This window comes from Lepidothrix coronata, unplaced genomic scaffold (genome assembly GCF_001604755.1).
Source record: "Lepidothrix coronata isolate B3197 unplaced genomic scaffold, Lepidothrix_coronata-1.0 Scaffold51, whole genome shotgun sequence".
NCBI classification, from domain to species: Eukaryota; Metazoa; Chordata; class Aves; order Passeriformes; family Pipridae; genus Lepidothrix; species Lepidothrix coronata.
The window spans coordinates 4,621,075-4,642,416 of NW_016690231.1; the positions used below are offsets into that span (position 1 = coordinate 4,621,075).

General features: G+C 42.6%; 1 protein-coding gene across 5 annotated transcripts in view; it reads right to left on the minus strand.

Annotated features, from left to right (window-relative positions):
• TMEM132B (transmembrane protein 132B) overlaps positions 1–21,342 on the minus strand; it is a 229,843-nt gene that overhangs the window by 129,012 nt on the left and 79,489 nt on the right. For 3 of the 5 annotated variants that reach the window (XM_017815606.1, XM_017815608.1, XM_017815607.1), the window contains exon 3: positions 11–151. In XM_017815606.1, coding sequence (XP_017671095.1) covers positions 11–151 — 141 coding nt within the window. Of the gene's footprint in view, positions 1–10; positions 152–10,658; positions 10,738–20,590; positions 20,625–21,342 lie in introns of those variants that run through there. The other 2 variants (XM_017815612.1, XM_017815609.1) reach the window with 2 other exon arrangements.

The following is a 21,342-nucleotide window of genomic DNA, read 5'->3' on the forward strand; positions in this document are numbered from 1 at the left end:
GGTGTCTCACCTGTCCTCTGCTCCGGGGTCGTTGTGCACACAGGTGACGGTGGCCGTGCTCCTCGCGCTGTCCGTCTCCTCCTGGACCCCCCACTGGTCAGCATCACTCACTCTGATGTCCGTGATCTTCACACCTGGGGCCGTCCTGATTCTGTTGGGGGACAACAGGGACTGCTTTAGTCACAGATCTCCTACAAACAAACCCAGAGAGGTAAACGAGGGAGCTGAAGGGAAATGCTCCCTCTCCCGTCAATAACAGGCTGATACGTTGCGACCACAAGTCACTCTGCTTTAAAAAGATAAAACAGGTCCAATCATTTTAAAGAGATGAAGTATGAGTTTCATTATGTGCAAAGCCAGTCAACTTCCAGCTCGAGCAATGTGGAGAGATTAAGAACAATTTCTACTTCAGTGGTACCAGCCTGATACAAATGAAGCAGATGTGACTAAGCATAACTTGATTTAATTTGCTGTGTCTGTCCTGCAATTTAAGATGGAGAATAAGAGGACTGTGATATAAAATACATCCTCCTGCCTGCAAACCTTTGGGAGCAAGGTGTCTTCTAATATTAGGGCGGTGTGCATGAAAAAAATGTGTTTCACTGATCAAAAACCATAATGCTGGAAGGAATGCAAAGGAATAAGTTATTCCAGATCTAGGACTGAGGGATGAAAATATTCATGCCATTGCATCAGGATCGATCAAACTGGGCATATCAAACTCTTGCTGCTACAAATAATCTGATGCTGACATGGAGAACCTTGATTTCCTGAGCATGGTGAGAGTCTGAAATCAGTTTGGTAGCTGGTAAATGTCACCGTTTTTTGACTTTTAAAAAAACTGCCAAAAAAATAAGAAGTCCATGCTCCAGCAGAGCTCAGCACTAGGAACAGATTGCCAAAGAATAGGAAACAAACTGCTTTTAATAGCAGGGACTTCATTTGTGCAGCTTGACTCCTGAAACAAGCCTGGGAGTTTGACAGGAGTGCTGCAAATATGCCTGGAGTACAATTAGGCAGAAAGCAACTGCTGCAGAGCCACGATTGCCACTACTGTGACTTAATTAATTAAAAGCAAAGCCAAGAGGGACCTCTTAGTTGTATGGTGGAATGAAACAGCTCTGCTGAGACCTGAAGCGTTACTTAACAGTGAATTGTGATGGATTTGCCCTGATGCCTCGTGGCCACTTGGTGCTCATGTTACACTATTAAGAATTTCCTTTAAGTTCTAGCTGGTTCATGGATTTGGATCAAAGTAACTTCAGGACTCAATGGGTGGTCTTTTCCCCTGAGAAGGAATTAATTCATCCTGCTTTTATGATACCCTTATTTCTGCCTGTAAGGCTTTACTGACTTGATGGGTCAAATCCGTGCCTGGCATAACCAATCTGATGAAAAATATTCCCTGTAAAGACTGAATTTTACTTGATATTTTTCTAATTGTCTCCTTCATGCTTTTCCACAGGCGCTCATATCTCCACACAACACACCTCAAAGCTGAAGGGCCCCTTTCCTATCATCTCCTCTTCTTTTTTTTCAGAGGAACATTCATTTATGCTGTAGTAATTACAGTGGACCAAATAATTCCTGCAAGACACCTGCATGGCTTCATTTCAGACTGACTTGTAATTTACATGAGATAGAGAATTAGGCCCTCAGCAATGGATTCAATAATTCTTTTCATTAGACCTAGTCAACCATTCTTGAAAAAAAATCATTAGGGACAAAATAGAAAAATAAAAAGAAGAAGAGGAAGAAAAAAACCCCACCAAACGCTTTTTAAAATTTTTCTTTCTCAGTCAAAATTATATTTTTTTTAACAAATTTACCTCCCTGTCCCCTCAAGTTTCCATGTTTTTTCTTGACAACATGTCTGGAAATCTCTAACCTGGCTTTCCACCCAGGTCAAATCCTGGTTAATTAAAGGTTAATTGAAGGGCAGGAGATGCTGGGGACACACACACACCAGGACAGCTGGATCTCACCCATGATTTCAGGATTCATCAGCCTTTTTCCATCTGTCAGAAGCTCGTTATGTCCTCCTACACAGCTTTTGCACTACAGATATCTTCACTCTGCAGCATTTACTTACATCTATTCTGAACCAAATCTAGGGTTGGTGTATCCCAACGAGGATGAAGTTCCCTGCACACCTGAGCAGGGATAAGCATTCAAGACCCCTGTGCAGCTCCTTTCTCATGGAAGATGAAGCTGCTGCTCGTCTTTACCTCCATCAGTGGTCCTCACACCTAGAGTGGGGGTAAGGATGCAAGAGCCTCAAATATCCACATCTATCCACATCTCCAGTTGTTCCAACCTCTGCCAGACACTCTGCACCCCAAAACAATGACTCTCCTCTCAGCTCAACCCCTCAGCTGTGTCCACTTCCCTCAGCCAGGAGCTTTGCTGTTTGTTCTCCTGTGTCTGAATGCAGCTATGAGATGGTTTTTCCCTGCCTGGACATCAGATGAGGCTCTGCTGGTGCCTGTCCTCTTGACCCACCACTTTGCTTCACCTTCAGGGCTCTGTCCCTTAACAAGAGGCCTTCTGGTTTTTGGCCATGCTGGCTCTGGGCTGTGCCTACAGCTTTCACTTGCTGCATATCTCCTGCCTTGCTGGGTTAGCATCAAGTGAACATCAAACCCTCTGCTCTCCAGCTACATTTTCCAAAAATGTCTCAGAATGCTGCATTTTAGGAAAAATTCCAGTCTAATCCCTTGCAATGCATCTGCTCTGGTGGGCTGAGACAAGATGTCATTTTGCATTTTTGGATATCAGTAGAGCCAGGAAGGTTGAAAGAAGGAAGAAACTACATTCAGTTTCTCACTTAGGAAAAGTCAAGAAATTCAAATTAAACCAGCCTACATATGGGAGATTTGAGCCTACTGTTCCTCAGATAAGTGATTCATATCTTTAAATCTGCCCCCAAACTCCACAGGCACAGAAATCGTTGTAAGTTTTGGGGACTGAGGCTTTGCAAAAGAGTAAGAAATTCCTAGCAGAGCTACCATGACTTGGATAAAGGATGGTGAATGGCACGTGTGTGGGCACCACTCCGTGCCAGGCTTCAATTATAAGCTTGGGTGGGTTATTTAGTTTTGTTATACCTCCCTTCCTCACACATAAAATACTGGGAAGTGCTGCTCTTCCAACTCAAAGGGAGCTGTAAGGACAAATGGAATTGCCTGAGAAAAATCTGATGTCCTTTAATTTGCCAGCTGACAACAATTCTGCCATCTCTGGGCTTGAAAACGTGGAATTGAAGTATTTCACAGAAGCATGACCCAAGAAGTAACTGTTACTACTAAGATGGCTTAATTCCTTCTTTTTATAAAGGATAATTGTGAAATGGGGAGGGGGGGAAGGGAAAAAGGAACAAAAGATGACAGTCAATTGGAAATTTGACAAAACTGACATTTCATTTCCATGAAACACTTGCTTTCTGAAAAGCAGGATTTTCAGACAGAAAACTGTCCTGTTAAAAAAGCTTTAAGACATTACAACGTACATGGCATTTTGATAATGCAATTAGTAGAGATGTGAGACAGAAGATTACTTGAGTGAGCTCAGCAGAAGTTACCCTGCAACAGGGCCTATTTATTCATGATATCCCTTCTTCAGGGGTGAAGGAGGTCCCACAAAAATGTGACACCCTCCAGAACTGCCTTTCATGACACTTTCCCCATAAGATCTCAAGAAGAGGGAGCTGGAGGGGGAGAAGTGCCAAAGCTGCCCAGAGCAGGGAATCAATGAAACTGCTTCAGGAGGGAATGTAACCCCTTCTCCAGCTCCAAAGATAGAACAGAGGGAGATGCTTTCAGTGTAGACTGCAAAGTACATTTGGTAGCCCTGGCAGGACTTTTTCCCCTGAACAGTATGTCCTCCATTTACTGCAGAATATAAGGACAGAAACATGATAGACTGAATGCAGTGGGCAAGCAGAAGCATTCCCAGCCTGCCAACTTGGAACAGTCAGGAACTATTTTAAAATGCAATCCCAGCCTGAAATGTATCTGACCCCATGAATTCAGCCACTCCAAACCTCTCCTCTCAGTTATTACAACAGAAGGAAAGGAGAAGGTACCAGTAATCACCAGAGCTGGAAAGCAACTTAAGGGCTGCAAGAGGGATTTAAGCACCAAGCACTTAGTGGAAGTGGTGCAGGGACTTCCATGGCCTGCCAGTCAATTAACTGCAAAATCTGAAAGGTAAATGCTTGCTTGCCACACACCCCCACCCCACTCCTGGCAGCAGTGACTGGGAAGTAAAATCTTGGCAAAAGGAACTTTAAAATAGAAACAGAAGGAAAAGATATTTAGGAAATAAAACAGGAATGTGCTCATAGCAGATGGGAAATGCTCAAAATTATGAGAAAAAAGACTTTTTCAGAGCTATTTTAGAAATCTTCTTACCCCCCATAGTCTATTATGGGGGAAAACATGATCTGAGCTAAATTCATTCTCAATGACGTACTAATAATAACAGCTATGATAAATTTCATTTGTAATTTCCAACCATTTCTGTAGTCAGCCCTTCAACTGCATTTTTAGCCCAATTAAAAATAAAATCATTATCCTTCCCCTACAGGAAATCCAAGCTGTAGGCCACTTTAGTCAACTTGCCCAAAAATTATACTGTCTCTGCAGAGCCAGAATGAGGGCCCATACATCCTGATTCCCAGGCTTGCACTTCAGCTGGACACCCCTACCCATCTTTAGGAACAAACCAGAGCAGAGTTGAGTAATTCCAAGCCCTCACAGAGCATTTTACATATTTGAAGAATTGCACAAACAGCAAGCAATTAGTTCTGAACGAGGACCCTGGGGAGTTTCTAGTTAAAATACATGTGGTTTAGGATACATTAAACCAAGCATTATAAATTAAAATAATCACTGAATTCAGGCACAGCATCTGGGGATTTCTGTGGTGTGGGTGAGATGGGCAGTGTTTCTGTATAGGAAATGGTCATGAAAGACCAGCCCATGTACCAATGTCCTTTCTGCTGCTGTGGGATTGAAGTATGTGTGAAACAGGAATCCTGCACTGCCCCACCTCTTATGGAAGTCAGATTTACAACAGCTCAGGGGATCAGGCCCTAAATCTTCACACCTAAGCAAGTGTTTATTTTCTAAAGTATTTTTCCAAGAACTTTAGTTCTTTGGATTTTTTTTTATATTTTAAAAGACCTGTCACATACTTATGTTCAAACTACTTCCCCATCAAATTCTCCTTAAAATAGCAGCACTAGGCCAGCTGTGTTTGCTTCTACAATTCCATATTAATGTCACTATAAGTAAACCTATCTTTCCAAGTACGTAAAATACACATCAAGATACACAGAGACCCTGCAAAGATCCAAGCCCACTCCAAAAAGTAACAAGTGTAGAAGCACAAATGACATGTAAAACAAACAGCCTACAGCCCAGGGAGGCTGTAGAGGTGTAGGTAGAGGTGTAGGTAGATGCCAGGCAGACAGCAATTTGGAACAGAAGTCCACTGCAAGGCACCAGATAAAAGGAAATCCCAAATAAAAAGGTTTGACTAATGGTACCAGCAGGTAAAAACTTAATGTGGTCCTGATATAAAGCCAGTGGCAATAGGTATTACCTGGGAAATAATGTGGGAACTCAACGGTGGGACAGAAAGAAAGCATGTTTGCCCTTGAGAATAAAGATAACTCAGTACTTAAGAGACAGAGGCAGCAACTTCCAGAGTCAACTGATTTGACCTCCAAATTTCATCCATGCTAAAAACTACCCCAGTGACTGACCTTTCATTGCACAATCAATGCATAATTGGCCCAAATGTGTTTCCAAAACAAGCCAGGGGTGTACTGTGCTCTGCCTGCCTTGGCCCCATTTCCCCCAGAACAACTCCCCACTGCAGGGTCAAAGCTTTCCCAGCCACCTTGCACCTCGTGGAAATGCCCTTTCTGTACCTCATCCCCTCAGCACTCTCTCACCTTTGCACCACCCCGGGAGATTTGCCTTTCCCTCCCTCTGGCACACCTCACTTCCTCCCTGCAGCAGTTATTTTTACCCAACCTTTTGTAGCTGTCTTACTTAACCCTGCCAAACATTTGGGGACGCAGCTTCTATGAAAGCAGTTATTACTGTCGTACATCAGAATATCTCAATCCAACACACGCTCAAGGAAAAAAAAGTCAATGTCAAAGCACTGGGTAGGACAAAGCAGACAAATCAGGTTCAGTGACCAGCGTGGTGCAAAGCAGGAGGGAAGCTGCTCAACAGATGTGGGGGCTGATATGAAAAAAGCCCAACAACTCACAGAACAGAGAACCCTTCGAAATCATGGAGGGGATCAATGCTAAAGATTTAGAATGATACAATTACCACTCTTCTGCCCAAAAAGGTGAAGCGATCAACCTTTTTTATTTTTTTTCTGCAGCCCATCAAATGTTTCAAAATATGTTAACCATCAAGCTCACTAGCATATTGGATTTTGAATAATGAAAAGAGTAAACAGGATTTTAATTTGGATTCTGACAGTAAAGCGCTTTCCATGTGATAAATTAACTATTAGGGAAGACAAATTAACACAACCTCCCCTTGAGTATGATGGCTTATGATTTTGAGGAAGCTTTTACAGAAGCATGATCAAAATAAGACAGGATGAAAAACAGGAGATGATGACGGGGGGAGTATTTTACCAAAAATTCTTCCTCCTTCTTTTCATCAAACTGTACATAAAACTTCTCCAAAAAAAGTGCAGTAGCTTCCCTCAAGAGATCCCCACTTCTCCTAAGATTGTATAAACATTTTAGGAGAGTTCCTCAGCTGTTCTAGATCACCAGATTGATGAATTTTAAAGCACTTGTTTAACACTGAAATGTTAAATTTCACATCTGTGAAGGAAGGTCAGAAGAGATGCCCCCCTTTAGGAATTTTTTTTGAAAGGGAAGGTGTCTCAGAAACATTTTCAAGACATAAGACTATAAAATCAGCAAAAAGGATGTGGTCAACTTCAAAGCAGACAAACATCAAGTTATATTTCCATATCCAATGGAAAATTCCCAATTTTTGTCATTTTTTTAAAGGAGAGAAGACATTTTAAGATTTCATCTTCACATTTCAGCAGAAACTCCATTTTTCAACCTGCTCTCTCTCTTTTGCGTAAGCAAATAGAGCTTAGAAAAACAGCAGAAAGACACACTTATTGGCTTGAAATTAAAGCTATTAATTTTTATTCTTATTTATTCCTGTCACAAACCAGACCTGTTTTATATGGGTTTCCAACACTGCTATGGAAACCTGAGAGGTTCTGAAGTCTTTATGTAATATGAAATGAAAATGCCGTCTCCCACAGTGAGCACTGTTTTCTTTGAAATATGACAACAGTGGAATTTTGTCCCTCTGGGAGAAAAATAGTTGCCAGGCACTGGGGCAGGAGACATCAGGTCCAAATCCATTGACTAAAGACATGTTATTAACCATTTAACTGTCTGGACAACTTCAAAATGGGAATAAGGATGTTAACTTTGTATGGAAATTTGTCAAAAAAACCTTACTATTTCTATGGAGACATTGTGTATTTGTATCCTTAAAAATTGTACAAATACTGCATTTCAGTATATTTCTGTGATTTCTCAGTAGTACTTAAAACTGCAGGTCAAAGAGTTCTGTAGCAATTGGCATTTTCTTAATAAAGCTCAAAGTCAAAATTTATGGGAGTCCACCTGAAAACGTTTTGCCTTTGACATACAAACTACTTTAATTATAGTATAAGCAAATGTGGGTCTAGATTGTGATGAAAGCTCTTAAATTCCAGCAAACCCTTCACAGCAGGAGAAAAGGCCTGACAGCCCCAGAGACTCCTGCTACACCAGAATGGAAGAGGAGCAGGTCCTCTGTCCTTTGCCTGCCTGGAGGGCAGGAAACATTGCCCATAATCTGCAAATAAATACACACAAAAAAATCATTCGACATTTTACACATTCAAAGTATCCAATAAACATGAACTAACCATTACTACTGTTGATCAGGAGGAGACAGCAGGTCTTTTTCCAAGCCTAAATGATCCTTACAACTCATAACATCCAAACAACTCATAACGTCCCTTTCTCATTAGGACGCACAAGCAGCTCACACCTCTGCGTCCCCTGAAAGAGCAGAGATATTTTCCTTTATTCCACTGCCTCCATTGAGTTAACTGAGTCTATGGTGTGTTGATGATTACTCAAAGAGCTCAGGAGTGTCTGCTGTCACGTGCTGCTCGACATCTCCAAGAGCTGAACCGCGTGCCCTTTTTTCTCCAACACAACAATTTGTGGTTTAACTCCTCTGTAGAGAGAAGAAATAAAACACTGGAGTGGTTTTCTGTAACACGTGTCTACAGAACAAAAATCAAATCCCCTTCAGTCTCTTCGACCTTACTCTGAAAGATCTAAAACACTCAGACCATGTCCTTTGCCTTGGAACCAGTGCAATGCTCTGATAAATGAAACTCTTTCTTAAAGCCCAGAAGTACAGGAGAATATGCATTACCAAGCCTGAAGGTGGCCAAAGTATTTGAACTCGGAATTCTTGCAATCATGCAGAAACACAGCTTTGGAAACAATAATGAAAAAAATCAAAGTAAGCCAGAGGTTTCCTCCTGCAAAGACAAAGCTACTCACAGATTTCCTTTTATTGAAAGGTTCCTTTCAGGAATCAGCACAGCAAAAATGTTTGCAGCCTGAATAGGGTTCAGGCCTCCTGGGAGACAAAGAATTGTTATAAAGAAGTCATTTTTCTACCTCTACAAATAAAATGAAATAAAAAAAAAAAATGCCCTGAAGGTCATGGTTTCTGGAAGCACCTAAACAACAACAAAGTAAAAACTTTCCCCCTCTCTCCCTGCAAAAGCAGATAATGAGCTCCATGGCATTGTCTTGGTCAGCACTGAGTGAGGGTTTACACCTTTTAAAACATCCCTGTGGCTGAATTTGCTCACCACACTGGGGACTCATACATTTCCTCTAAGAAAAAAGTTTATTTAATATAATTTGCACTATTACAAATAATTATCTTTTACCAGACATAATATAAATAACTTGGAATCGGAACTTTCCTGGGTTGCTGCAGAGTATTACAGTCAACCCTGGAGTTTGTTGTATTTGTTGGACTGTTTGTGGTCTTTAAGGGACCTATGGCACATTTTTCCATGCTTGCTCAGCATTCTGCATAAAGAAGCAGCACAAAAGAGGTTGTTACCAGGACCTCCACCCAGGCTGTGGCAAGGAGACACCGACCTGAGCACAAGGGACAGAGTTAAAGGGAAGAGTAAAAAAAAAAAAACCACAGCAATGAAAAATCTCCCAAAATTAAAAAGGCCACAAGAACTTTGCCTGAACTAGTAGTTGTTGTTTTTATTGGATTATTTTATGGGGTTTTATGTTGTTTAATCGAAGAAAGAAAATGGATGCCATAAAATATGCAGAGCTAACTGGGGCTGCAGAGTACATTGCTGAATATTGCTAGTAATGCCATTTCCCCTTCACTGTCAAAAAATAAAAATATCGTTCTTTATATCCCTGTCACATGGAACAGCAGTCCTCTCATGCTTGCCAATCAATCATCCTGGAGTGCACCTTTACCTTGAGCAGAATGTGCTAGGACGGTGAATAAGGAGACCTCGGCAAATAATCTCCCTTTCCACAAGACAGAATTCAATTTCCAGCATAGCTCAGACCAGTACTTTTCTTGAAAAGGTGGCATCATATATTACAGCAAAAAAAGCATTTTTCTGCTGCTAGTGAAAACTTTAGTGAGCATTATGATTATGTGGTTTGTACTCCAGGCACCAATGACCACCAAGCAGGTTAATAATGTACGAATTCTGACGAGAACCAGCCCTCCAGCTGGGATAAAACATCAAAGACTTTTTTTTCCCTCTTTTTTCCCCTTCATTCTGATTTTTTTACTGTAAGATTCCTTTTCTAGCTGCAGACCACAATTTGCCAAGACTCTCTTCAAGAATCAGCTCTTCGCTCTGGTGCTCAAGTAGCCTTAATCAGCCCTTTGGCCCCTGTGCCAACAGGCTTTTACCTTTGGCAGCCCAGTTTGGTTTCTTCAGGTGCTGCTTCTCAGGAGCTTTTTGAAGACCCTCTGCAGGTAGGTTGAACTTTGACAATGACTCTTTGAATCCCCCTTTGGATCTCTGCAGATTTGGCAAGGGTTTTCCAAGTCCCAAGCTTTGACTCTCCTCCGAGCACAGCTGGGTCCATAATCTACTACAATAAAGTCCAGACAAAGCCCCACAACTGGATGGTGCCAAAGCACTGTCTGCCTGGATTTGCCTCCAATATTTCTAACTATGAAGATGAGGAGACAATTTTTCCCCTCTGTATGCCTTGAAGCTCCAAGTCCAGGCTTTTGTTCTCCAGATCTGGCCAAAATATCATCCCGCAAGCTGATGCTTCACAGAAAGACCCCAGCAGCCCCAGAGCCTGAGATGGGCAAAGAAGTCAGGAGGATCCAGCCCTCCAAAGACTGTTGCTCACAGTGCTGCTGCAGCTTAGAAAGCTTATCCAGCCTTGCAAAGCTGTCAGGAAAATTTAGCAGCCACCTCACAAAAATTACTTGCCGTTTACCACAGTGATTGATGGTAATGCAAGAAACTAATGGCATTTTACTTGCCTGTTGAAAGGAATTACTCACCTTCAACCAGCAGGATTGGGGAAGGATTCCTTAATCCCTACAGCAACTTTTAAATTAAACTCTAGTGTTTGCAGGGCTGAAAACCAGTCACAGACAGCAGCCTGCTTCAGGATGGATTCCAACACGATGTAACACGTGGGCAGACAGGTCTGGCACAACAATAAACAGGGTAAAAGGCAGCTGCACACTGTGCTTCTGACTTCTTTTTAAAACGTTTGCAGATTTCAGGGGAGCAAATCCATTTCCAGATCATTAATCCCTAACAAAGACCTACATCCTGGCACTGTGCATGTAACAAAAACCTGGGGGCATAACAGGACAAAAAGGCCATAATCAAAAACTGGAGGCACCTGACCTAAGTGGCAGAGGAAGGTGCTCCTGTTTTGTCTATATGTGCAGAAGAGCACAGAGGTAGAGGAGGTCAGTTCACTTCCTAAATCAGTAGAGGTGATAGCATCATTCCCTCTGCAGCTTTCCCTTTCCTTCCTAACACCAGTACTTTATCCTTTATCACATTTCCTTTACCAGCTGGTCTGTTTGCCACCAGGACTTCTCTGTTCTGGTTTCACCTGCAGTCCCAGCATTCCCCCTGTAAGGACAGCAGATCCTCCACCGTGGCTCAGTCACAACATCCTTGCTAAATGAGCTGCTTCAGTAGTCTGGGACCAAACAACATTCACTCAGGAGCACGTCAAGAGCGAAGAACTGAAAAAAGGTCCTTCACCAGGAGCTGATTCTTACAGGCAGTAGCACAACAGGCTCCAACACCCAGTGCTGCCCCAGGGAACTTCAGTGAGACAAACAGCAAGGGACAGCTCCCAGCACTGTGAGGATACCAGTGAGCCACTCTCACAGCTTTGATTTTGGTTAGCCTGTTTCCTTGACCACTCCAAGATTCAAGCTCCTATACATCCTCAGAAACCAGATGAAAAATCATCTCTGCAAAAGGTCATGATCAAAAAAGGGGGAGGAGAAGCAATTCATGTTTTATGAAGACTAGAGAGGTCTAAGTGCTGGCTACTAAGAAGTCTCTCAAACTTTCAGCATTTCAAAGCATACACTGTGTTTGCCATAACAAACACTCCAAAATCAGGCTTTCCCACTGGGAGGAGTTGGGGGGCACAGAATCAACTACCTATAAAACCAGCTAAAATCCATTACAGTGCATTCAAGGGTTTTCAGTGAAAAACACTCACAGTGAGACACTGTATCCAACTGAGCATTAAGCACTTCCCATTCCTGTTCCGCTTTTCCAATTGTAACTAGTCCCTAACCCTGTTAGTCATGAATTCGTGATTAATGAGCCTTGTTTAGAGGATTGAATACTGAAATTGTTCTGATATAGAGGCTCAAACCACAGAAAGACGATCTAATTCAGCAAGGGAATCTGCTGTGCTTAGGGGGGATTCCAAACCTTCAGTAAAGGAAATCAGCTGTTAAGTCACATTAACAAGGGGCAGCACACTGTGCCCTCGGCTCCGTGGTGCCATATGATGGTCTCACAGCTTGGCATCTGGGGTCAAAATCGTCTTTACACGTTAAGAACATTTAACATCTGCTGGGAAATCTGGGGCTGGTCAAAAAATGGCTGTGACTGGAGCGAGGATGATGCCAGCGTGGTTTTACACCAGAATTCTTAACTATGAGAAACACACACACATACACACCCACACACACCCCCTCTTGAGCTCATACAGCAAAGGACCAGTAACCCAGGGCTAAACTAATTATGACTAGTTATGCTTGAGCAGGAAAACAGCAGCCGCTCCTCTCTTGCTTCAAGGGGACAAGTAAAACAAGTGTCTTTGTGGCTCTTCTTCCCTGTGCCTGGAAGGAAAGAACTGTCTCTCTGGAGTCTTCCCCTCCCAGGGTGTCCAGAGGAGCAGATTTCCTCCACAGCTGGGGACATGGGGACAGGCAGGACAGCTCTGCTCTCCAGGCTTGACAGCAGGGCTAGAGAAAGCCCTGCATGCAGCCACATCAGCCCAGCCTTCTTGTTCACTCCAGCAGAAAAATGTATCTCTCGGGTCATGAAAAATCTGATAAAGCAGTGAAAACCAAAAAGACGGTATTTTCATGAAATAATATCACTCATCATGCACCCATGAATACCTGGAAACAGCTGGGGGAGGGGGAGCTTAATCATACTTGAAATGGTTTATAAAATGCACCAGGATGGAATAAATGTTCCATGTTCTCTTACAGCAGTCACTTTCAGACATATTTCAAGAGCCTAATCCTGAAGACCAGGAGATTAATTTCTGGAGACAAGCCCTTTTCCCCCTGAGCTCTTCCCCAGCTCTTCAGAGAAAATGACCTGGTCTGATCTTAACACATTTTGAAAAAGACAGAAAGATTAATTATTTCCTTCCCTACTTCATCTTCATGGAACATCTGAGTAGTTTCTACAGCTGTGAAACCTTTATTTTCACGGTCCTTTTGACTGTACTGCTCAGATATTCAAAGACCCATTAAAACTAAGGGGAAGACCCATTCACTGAGACTTAGTATGGAAAGGAGGTGGGGGAGGGAGGCTTAAAGTTATCTGGTACTTAAATTAAAGAGAGAGTTGGAGAAGATTTATTCACAAATCAAACTCTCCACTTTCAAAGAGTCACCCATCCTGGTGGTGCTCTGAACACAGGAGATGCTGTTGGGACTAAAGGTTGAGAAATGCAGCCTGATCCAACAACTGGGTAACTCTGCTTACTCCTACAGAAGATCCAAGGGATAAAGAAGCACAAGCAAAGCAACCTGCCTGGTATTTTTACGGACACAATTTTGCACCTACAAATTGCAATTGTTTTCCAATTGCAACATTAACATCAAGTTAGAGCTCAGCTTTCAGATCAGTCTCCTGCAAAGGTGGTGTTTGTCGATGCCTGTGTGATTGTGGTTGTAATTATTTCCCCCAGCAATTATTGTCACTATATCTGACTTTATCCTAGAGTCAAGTATTGGGGCATTAAAGTGACATCTTCCATGCCAGTAATTGCTGATACAAAACCTTGTTATCAATTACTCACGTCAATAGCTTGTGGATATTAAACGCCAAGACAGTATGTTACTGGGCTGAGATTGCTTTCTAATTTGATAGTTAGGCTATAAATGATCTGATTTGCTGATGAAGAGCTCAAATTACAAAGGCACCATTCAGAAAATCACTATATATATGGATGAAGTCTTTTTAAGTGGAGTTGAGAAAGTGCTCTCTTCCTTCCTGGCAGTGTTGCCTTCCTCACTTGAATCTTCACTGTCAAGCCATCATCCTCAATTAACTTCAGGCTCAACTATTCTCAGGTATAACACTGCCAGCACAGCAGTGGGCTTCAAAAAGTGGACCTGCAAGCTATAGTCTAAAGCTCATTCATCAGAAATACCAATATTATCCCTCTTTTTTACCTTTTAGAACAGTGAAACCTCAGCAGTACCATTACATTCAAGTTTTTACTTAGTCCTGAGAACATTTTATCTTATTTTCACTTGGGGAAACCCTTCCTTTACGGAATATTCCTGCAGTTAAGATCTCTCTGCAGTTTTATGTGAAATTAAGTAGCTAATGTCATACACGAGGTACTGCAAAGACTAAATCATGATATTAAGAAAAGTCAGGGTTCAATTTCCCTGCATGAAGCAGGTGAGATTGGGAAAGGCTAGATTTGGAGAAGGTAATAAACAGCCACAGGTGAGCATAAAATATAAATGCAAAATGCACTTCCTCATATTTATTGCATTTTTTACATCTAAATCAGGCAGATTTCATTCCACAGATTGAGACTGATCTGAAGTAATTTAGTGGGAGGCCGGTAGTTGAAACACATAATCACATTTCTAGAACAATGTAATTACACTGAATTTAATGTGATTTCCTGCCACAGGTTTAAAAGTGCAGCCTCCTCCACATTCTTGATTTACGCTGAACATGACACTCGATGTAAGATTACTTTTACATAGCCACGTAAAGCATTGCATAAGGGGAGAAATTATGCTGTGACTCCTTGAATTCCCCATGACCATCATACAAAGATGCCAGTCATGAAGTACCAGTAAGCTCAAACCTTAAATGTCTAGGAAGGTGCTGTTTCAGCAGATGACCATTGATTTTAGATTTCATTTTCACTGAATGTCTCACGAGGAACAATTCTGTCGACCTTAAGAACTCGCAGATAAGTCAGTTCTGCTCTGTGGAGCAAAGAAATTTGATGGGAAATTCGTAGCAGAAGGGTTTTTAGGTTTTGGTGGGTTGCAGATGCTTCAAAGAGTCCTATGTTAAAGACTTTTTATAAAGAGCAGGCTAACAAATGGACAGGGCAGGTCGCACCCATTAAGAATTGCTAGAAAATACTTCGGGAAAAACTAATTGGAATCTGAATGCAGACCAACAACTTGAATCAAAACAAACACAAGGACAAAGGGCTGGAAATGTATCAAAGTTAGGAACAAAACAGCACAGTCATTGATATTTATTTAACTCCTACAAATTAGTTAAAAGCTGATGTAGAGAGAAAGCTTGCAAGCCAATGCATCGGGACAGCCCGTGCTGCCTGCCAAAGCACACTGTACAAACAGAAGGGTTACTCTTAAAAATAAATAACACCAAGCTTATAGTTGATCAGATGAAATCCTGCAAGCCCGCCTAGTATGAAACAACTCAAGTAATCTCTCTTTGCAGAATAATTTCAAATAACAACCAAAGTTGTACAAATGGAGGCATATTTACAAGCAATTTGCAAGCAGAAAGAAAAATGAATAAACTGATCAAAAATGCTATTTACTGCTGGCAGTTCATTTGACTTTCTGCAGAATGTTCCAACATTTATATTCCTTCATTGGAATAAATAACTATTGAAATATAACGAATAATGAAGCAGATGCTAAAAGACAATAAAAGTGCACAAGATTATTTTTTTTTTCCAAGACCAATATAAACTTGAATGAAATAAAAGTTGAAGAGCAGGTTTTAAAGCTGGGGACTTATATGACTTATGTGAAAAGTAAACTAACAATAGATTCAAAGCAGAGTAATTACCGATGAATCACAACACTTTGGAAATGGCCTCGGAAGGCTCCAAATGCACTACACAGTGCAGAGGGGGAGGGAGAACAAGGGAGACAAGAGCCCCTAAAAGGAGACAATGCTGGAAACCTCGCTCAGATAAACCACTGATGTGGCAAAATCAGCTGCGTTTAGGTTGTAAAGCCAAATCCCGAGATTCTTCCTTCCAGTGCAAGTTTTCTTTGGCTTGAACAAAAACGTGGAAAAAATCTCAAGGTTTTCAGGCTTGAAACAAAGCAAGGAGAGACCTCAATGCCTCTGAGTGGCTTTTTGACACTCAGTGCAGAGCAATGTGTTGTGAAAGGCTCACACAGCCGGCGACGCGGCGGAGCGGTAGCGACGGATGCGGACGTGTCACAAAACCCAAGGAACAGGAAAGCTTTGTCTGGGAAATGACGGGATGTGTTACTGATGGCTCAGCAGCCAGAAGACCTCAGTGCTTGGAGAGGATAATGGGTTTGTCATCTCCCAGCCAGGGAGGACTTGAAGAGAGGCAGCGTTTCAGCTCCGTGCCCACCCCGTGACCCCGGTGTGTGGTCCCACAGGTCCCACAGCAGGACAAGCAGTGCCAGCTCAGCCACAACATCCCCTCCCAGTACACCCAACCCACACCACATCTTCCTGAGCTGGACAAGCTTCCCAACAGCTTTCAGACCCTCAGCAGTGTTTCTTCAAAGAGCGAATACATTTGCCGAAATTAATTTTGGGCCGCAGCTTCTTAAGAGGTGCCCATTCCTCCATCAGACAGATTAGTGGCAGAGCCTGCTACAAGCTACAGTCTCATAACCAAAAATGTACTAAGCAGATTTTCCCCTTTGTTTACTGAAAAGCTACTTTCCTCAAGGTGACTCAAGACAAGAGGCAGTTTGCTTAAATAAGAGATTTGCTGGGTGCAAGAAGTCCCCCTTTTCACCCCTGATCACTTCCTACAGCTCAGGAAGAGAATTCTGCAAAGAGTACATGGGAATAGAACAGGGGAGTTGAATCTTTATTCATTTAAATTATTCAGTTGCAAACTAGAGCCAACCAGACAGAAACACTGGGATTCAAACTTGGCCAAAAATGGTTAGAAATGAGAAACAATTTGGCTATGGCAGGATTACCACTAAATTAGCTGGGAGGTCAGTCCAACTACTCAGAATTTCCATTATACACCAAAAGGAATGCAAATCTCTGCTTACCCCATCACCACTACAACAGTTACATATTCAGATTTCTTTCTGGAATAAGTGCAAATTTGCTTTGATTCTATGACATTTCATCACTTAATACATTCATAGCATGTCAAGGGAAAACTTGACTGAATTCACAATGCTGTACTGATTGAGTTCCTAATAGGAACAGCTGTCAGAAGGACTTGTAAGGATAAATTTCAGAATTACATTTCCTAGTTGTCAAGAGGACTTTCTGCACCAAAGAGCCTCTCTACCTATGTACAGGACTTTCTGGGACACAGATGGACAGCCCCTCTCTTCCCAGCTGCCATTACCCCATGACACGGCAGCTGGCTGCAGCCACACCAGTGTCCTGCACTTGAGTCACACAGCTGTAGAGTCAGAAAAAGCTTTGCTGTAGACCCATGAACAAGCTGTGGAAGAGGAGCAAGAGACTACGTGAAGGGCAAAGCTCTCCCTCACCCCTTCCACACACCAAAAGTTCCCCCGAGCACAAACTACCCAACCACAGACCTCAAAGGTGAACAGAGAACACAGGAGGGAGCATAGCTGGAAGTCAGCATCTACCTTAGCTGAAAATGGGGAAAGATGACACAGAAAACCAACCCAATTCGAGTCCTTGGGCAGTGCCCCAGCCTCAGAGCTTCCTGCTGCTCTCTATCGCTACCTATGAATGGAAAAAAATCTGAGAACTTTTCCTCTGCTCTTGATCCCTCCTCTGAAATTTTCACATTTGTTTAGAAAAGTCTTCAAAATTCTGTTTCCAAGTGAACCCAAGCATTTCCAAATTCCTCTTCCTCTCTGCAGGGACCTGTAAGGCCCTGAAATGACCCACCTTCAGCACTCATGATGTGGGTAAACAGGATCCCTGGCTGCCATCACCCTGTTTTAATTAGACAAAGAGTGTGTGTGACAAAAAGCAATACTTAAAACCAACCAGTCTCAAATAAATATTTAAAGCTGTCCTGATTGTTGGATAAGCAGCTTTTGCAGAGCAATTGCAAACGTCGCCATTGTTTTGCCATACGGTCGCCAGCAGCTGGAAGCTCCAAGATGCCCATTTCAATCAGAAATTTTCCATTTCAAATGCATTTGGCAGTTTGCTCGTGGTGAGAAGTGCTTCTCATCACGTGAGCTTTCAGAAGACTGAAAGGAGTGAAGCACGGGTGGCTTTTCTTAAAACGTGGGTCAAAGCACAGCTTTCTGTAAACACTGCTTTTTATGAGTAAATAAGTAAGAGAAGGTGCTGTTCCATACTTCCTTCACTGCTATTAGGCAGCTGAGAGGCTACTGCTACACCAGACAAAGCCTTCGGTCAGTCCCACAGAATATTCCCAAACAAATGAAAAGAACGGTGGGAGGAATTGGCTTAAAAGTGCATTCATTGTATTTTCCTTTTCTTTAAATGTAATAATATACAACAGCTCCTTGTGGTGCTGAGCAGACAATGCTGTTAACTCTTTTTTCATTCCAGCACTTCAACCACTTATACTCACATTCTTCCACCTAATCACTACCGCGCTGTTGTTAAAATTCATCATGCACTAGGGGCCAAATCTTGAGGTCCCCACTCAAACCCTCCCTTAAATGAGCTCTTAGCAGGATTTCTGCATGATTAAGCATCACAGATTTTTCTTTTCCCTAATTGATATCTGAATAAAGAAGACAAGAATTGGCCTTGATCATTACCATAATGCTTTCATGTTTTCCACAGTGCCACTCAAAAGCCTAAAAATATGGCACAGAAGCCCTATAGGGAATTAATGCAAAGTGTCTGTATTTGTACCAGGAACCAATTGCTGAACGGAAAAAAAAACCCAGGATATTTGAAATAAACCTGGAGGATGCATTAGCAGAAGCACTTCTGAGCAACTTGCCCTTTAAAGCACTCATGGGACAAATTCATCTTGAGAGTCACTTCAAAGGGAATGGTCTGTAATCAAAATTAATCACAATTAATTTGGCCCCAGGTTTCTGCCACTGAGAGGCAGACTCCTGCAGTCAGCGCTGCGGGCAGCGGATGGCAGGGATCACATCCACAGCGTCCACCTCTGCTGATATTGCCAATTCTGCTATGCTGGTGCCATCACAAAATGCTGCAACAGGATTCAGGCCAAATTTGCTTATCGGCTCCGAACCATGAGGCCAGTCAGCAATATGTGCTGAATGGCGCTCTTTTTGAGGATGTCATCTTTCTATTTATATTACCTAATTCTTCTCCTCCAGCTCCCTGTGGCAAACCAACAGTTGAAATCACACAGTATAAGATAATAGGGTTATGTAAGTGTCCATTTGCTGTACATATGCTCTCCCCCCTAAGGCGAGCGATCACCAGGACTCCATAGCAAGAGAGGTGCACCTCCCATTTTTGATGTCTAAGCACATCAGAGTTTTAGAGGTGCTTTGAACAGTGTCTCTGCCCTTGTTGGAGGAGGACATGTGGGCAGCTGAACAAGAAGCAGGCAGCAGAGAAGTGTCATGGGCGCAGAGGTGCATCTGGGCTGGACATCTACCCTTTGTCTGCCCAGAAAACACAGCTACACTAAAAGCAGAGGATGCCAGCTCCATATGTGGCCCCTCTCAAAGTATTGCTGAGTAGACACAACCTTCAACCTTTTTGCCCAGGCTTAATGCCCTGCTCTGCCTGCACAAAAACAAAACGTTTCCTTGAAATGGAAAGAGCCTGCTTCCCTGTCTCTTGATGCTGCTGCCTCCACCATCTGTTTCGAAGTAAAATGGGTTTATGGACCTGGATAGTTCTTTTGTTTTAAATACATTTGCCTTCCATAATTACACATAAAAGAAACCATATTAATTCCTGTAATCCATGAATTGTGCTACCCTTCACTCCAAGGTAGCTAGAAAGATACAGGTCTTATAACATGATGGACTGTTGGCACCAAATCTCTTGCTCTCTGGAAGTATCCAGGGTTTAAAACCTCAAGAAAAATGTCTAGGAAATATAAATCCGTACAACATGAAGTTTAAAGTAGGTATTTTAATGATGTATATTCATGGGTTTTTGTTTGCCATGTTCTATCATGAAACTGCTCTCAAATTCAGAAAGACCTATTTCTAGGTACAGTTTGAACCTTTCTCCAGAACAGTACAAAAACACACAGTGCAGTAGAGGTGGGGCTTCGCTTCTTTACACATATACCTCCTGTACATGCAAAGCTTATTTTACCCACTCAGTAAGTTTGCTGCTGCTCCCTCCCTGGCAGTTTGGAGGGCACACAGACAGCAGTGCCACTTCCCAAACTGGCTGCTCCCTTTGGTTTTCTGGCCAAATCCATTAATCAGGCCTGACCCATGGAGGCTGCATGTGCATGTACTGTGAAATTCCCTGACAGGGCACTGCTTTCCACTGACATGACCCTTTGCCAAGCTCCCCGCGCCACGTCAGCCACACAGGGCACACAGCACAAGCTAATGGGGCCCTGCACGAGTCCATCTGCACACATATGCTCTGTGTGCCCTGAGGAGCAGGTCCCTGCTCCACCTGGAGCTGGAGGGAAGGGACAACTTCCCAGTGCCCCACAGCCCCGTGCTCCATGCCTGAGTAGAATTCCTGGCAAATGCCCTTGCACTGCAGTGTTGCACTTCTATCCATTCTCCTCCCCAGCAGATCGAGCAGCCTTCTCAGAGAATTTCTTTTCCCTGTTTGCTTCTTTCCAGAAGTCACATCGGACGTGCATTACCTGGCCTGGAAACCACTGCTTTTATCCTCCAAGTGAAGAGCAATTAGTGGGCATGTATTTCTGAAAAGTCTTCAGCGAGAAAATTCAATGTTTCTATTCCAGGGAATATAATAATTACTTTCTTTTCAAACTTCCTATTGTTCAAGCTAGTAAAAGCTGATTTTACAAATGAAAGACAATTTCTAGCCTAAACAGATCTCCCAGTGCTCAGCTACACTTGGCAGTGGTTTTGAACATTGTGTGTGACACCTCATTGATCACAGATGACAAAGTCTCCGTCACAGTCCATCGCCAACTCCAGCTCCCCCAGCAAGCAGAAGACTTGAGGTGTAACACTGTACTTCTCTTCCTTCTCCCACTGCAAGCAAAGCTAGTTCACCTCACTCAGATGTTTCTCAAGCAGCAGAATACCAGCTTCAACACTGCTACATCCTATTAATGTTGATATATGTGAGACCTTTTAAAAGGCCTGGGGAAGAGAGATTTGAATTTGTTGAGATAAATTTAGTCACCAGAAACTATAAAGATGAGAGAATCCAATAAACTAGCATTTATCTTTCTTCTGTTTGAATAGAGCTCACCAATATACAGCACTGTGGTTTTACCTGCAATCAAAATCTGTAAATTCAGCTCCTCCAGGTGTTCAGTCATGTGAAGACAAAACTGATTCACACTGTCCCTTCTCCCACCTTGAATGTGTATTTTGGGAGCTGAATCTTCCCAGAATATAGTATTATCACTCTGAAAACACT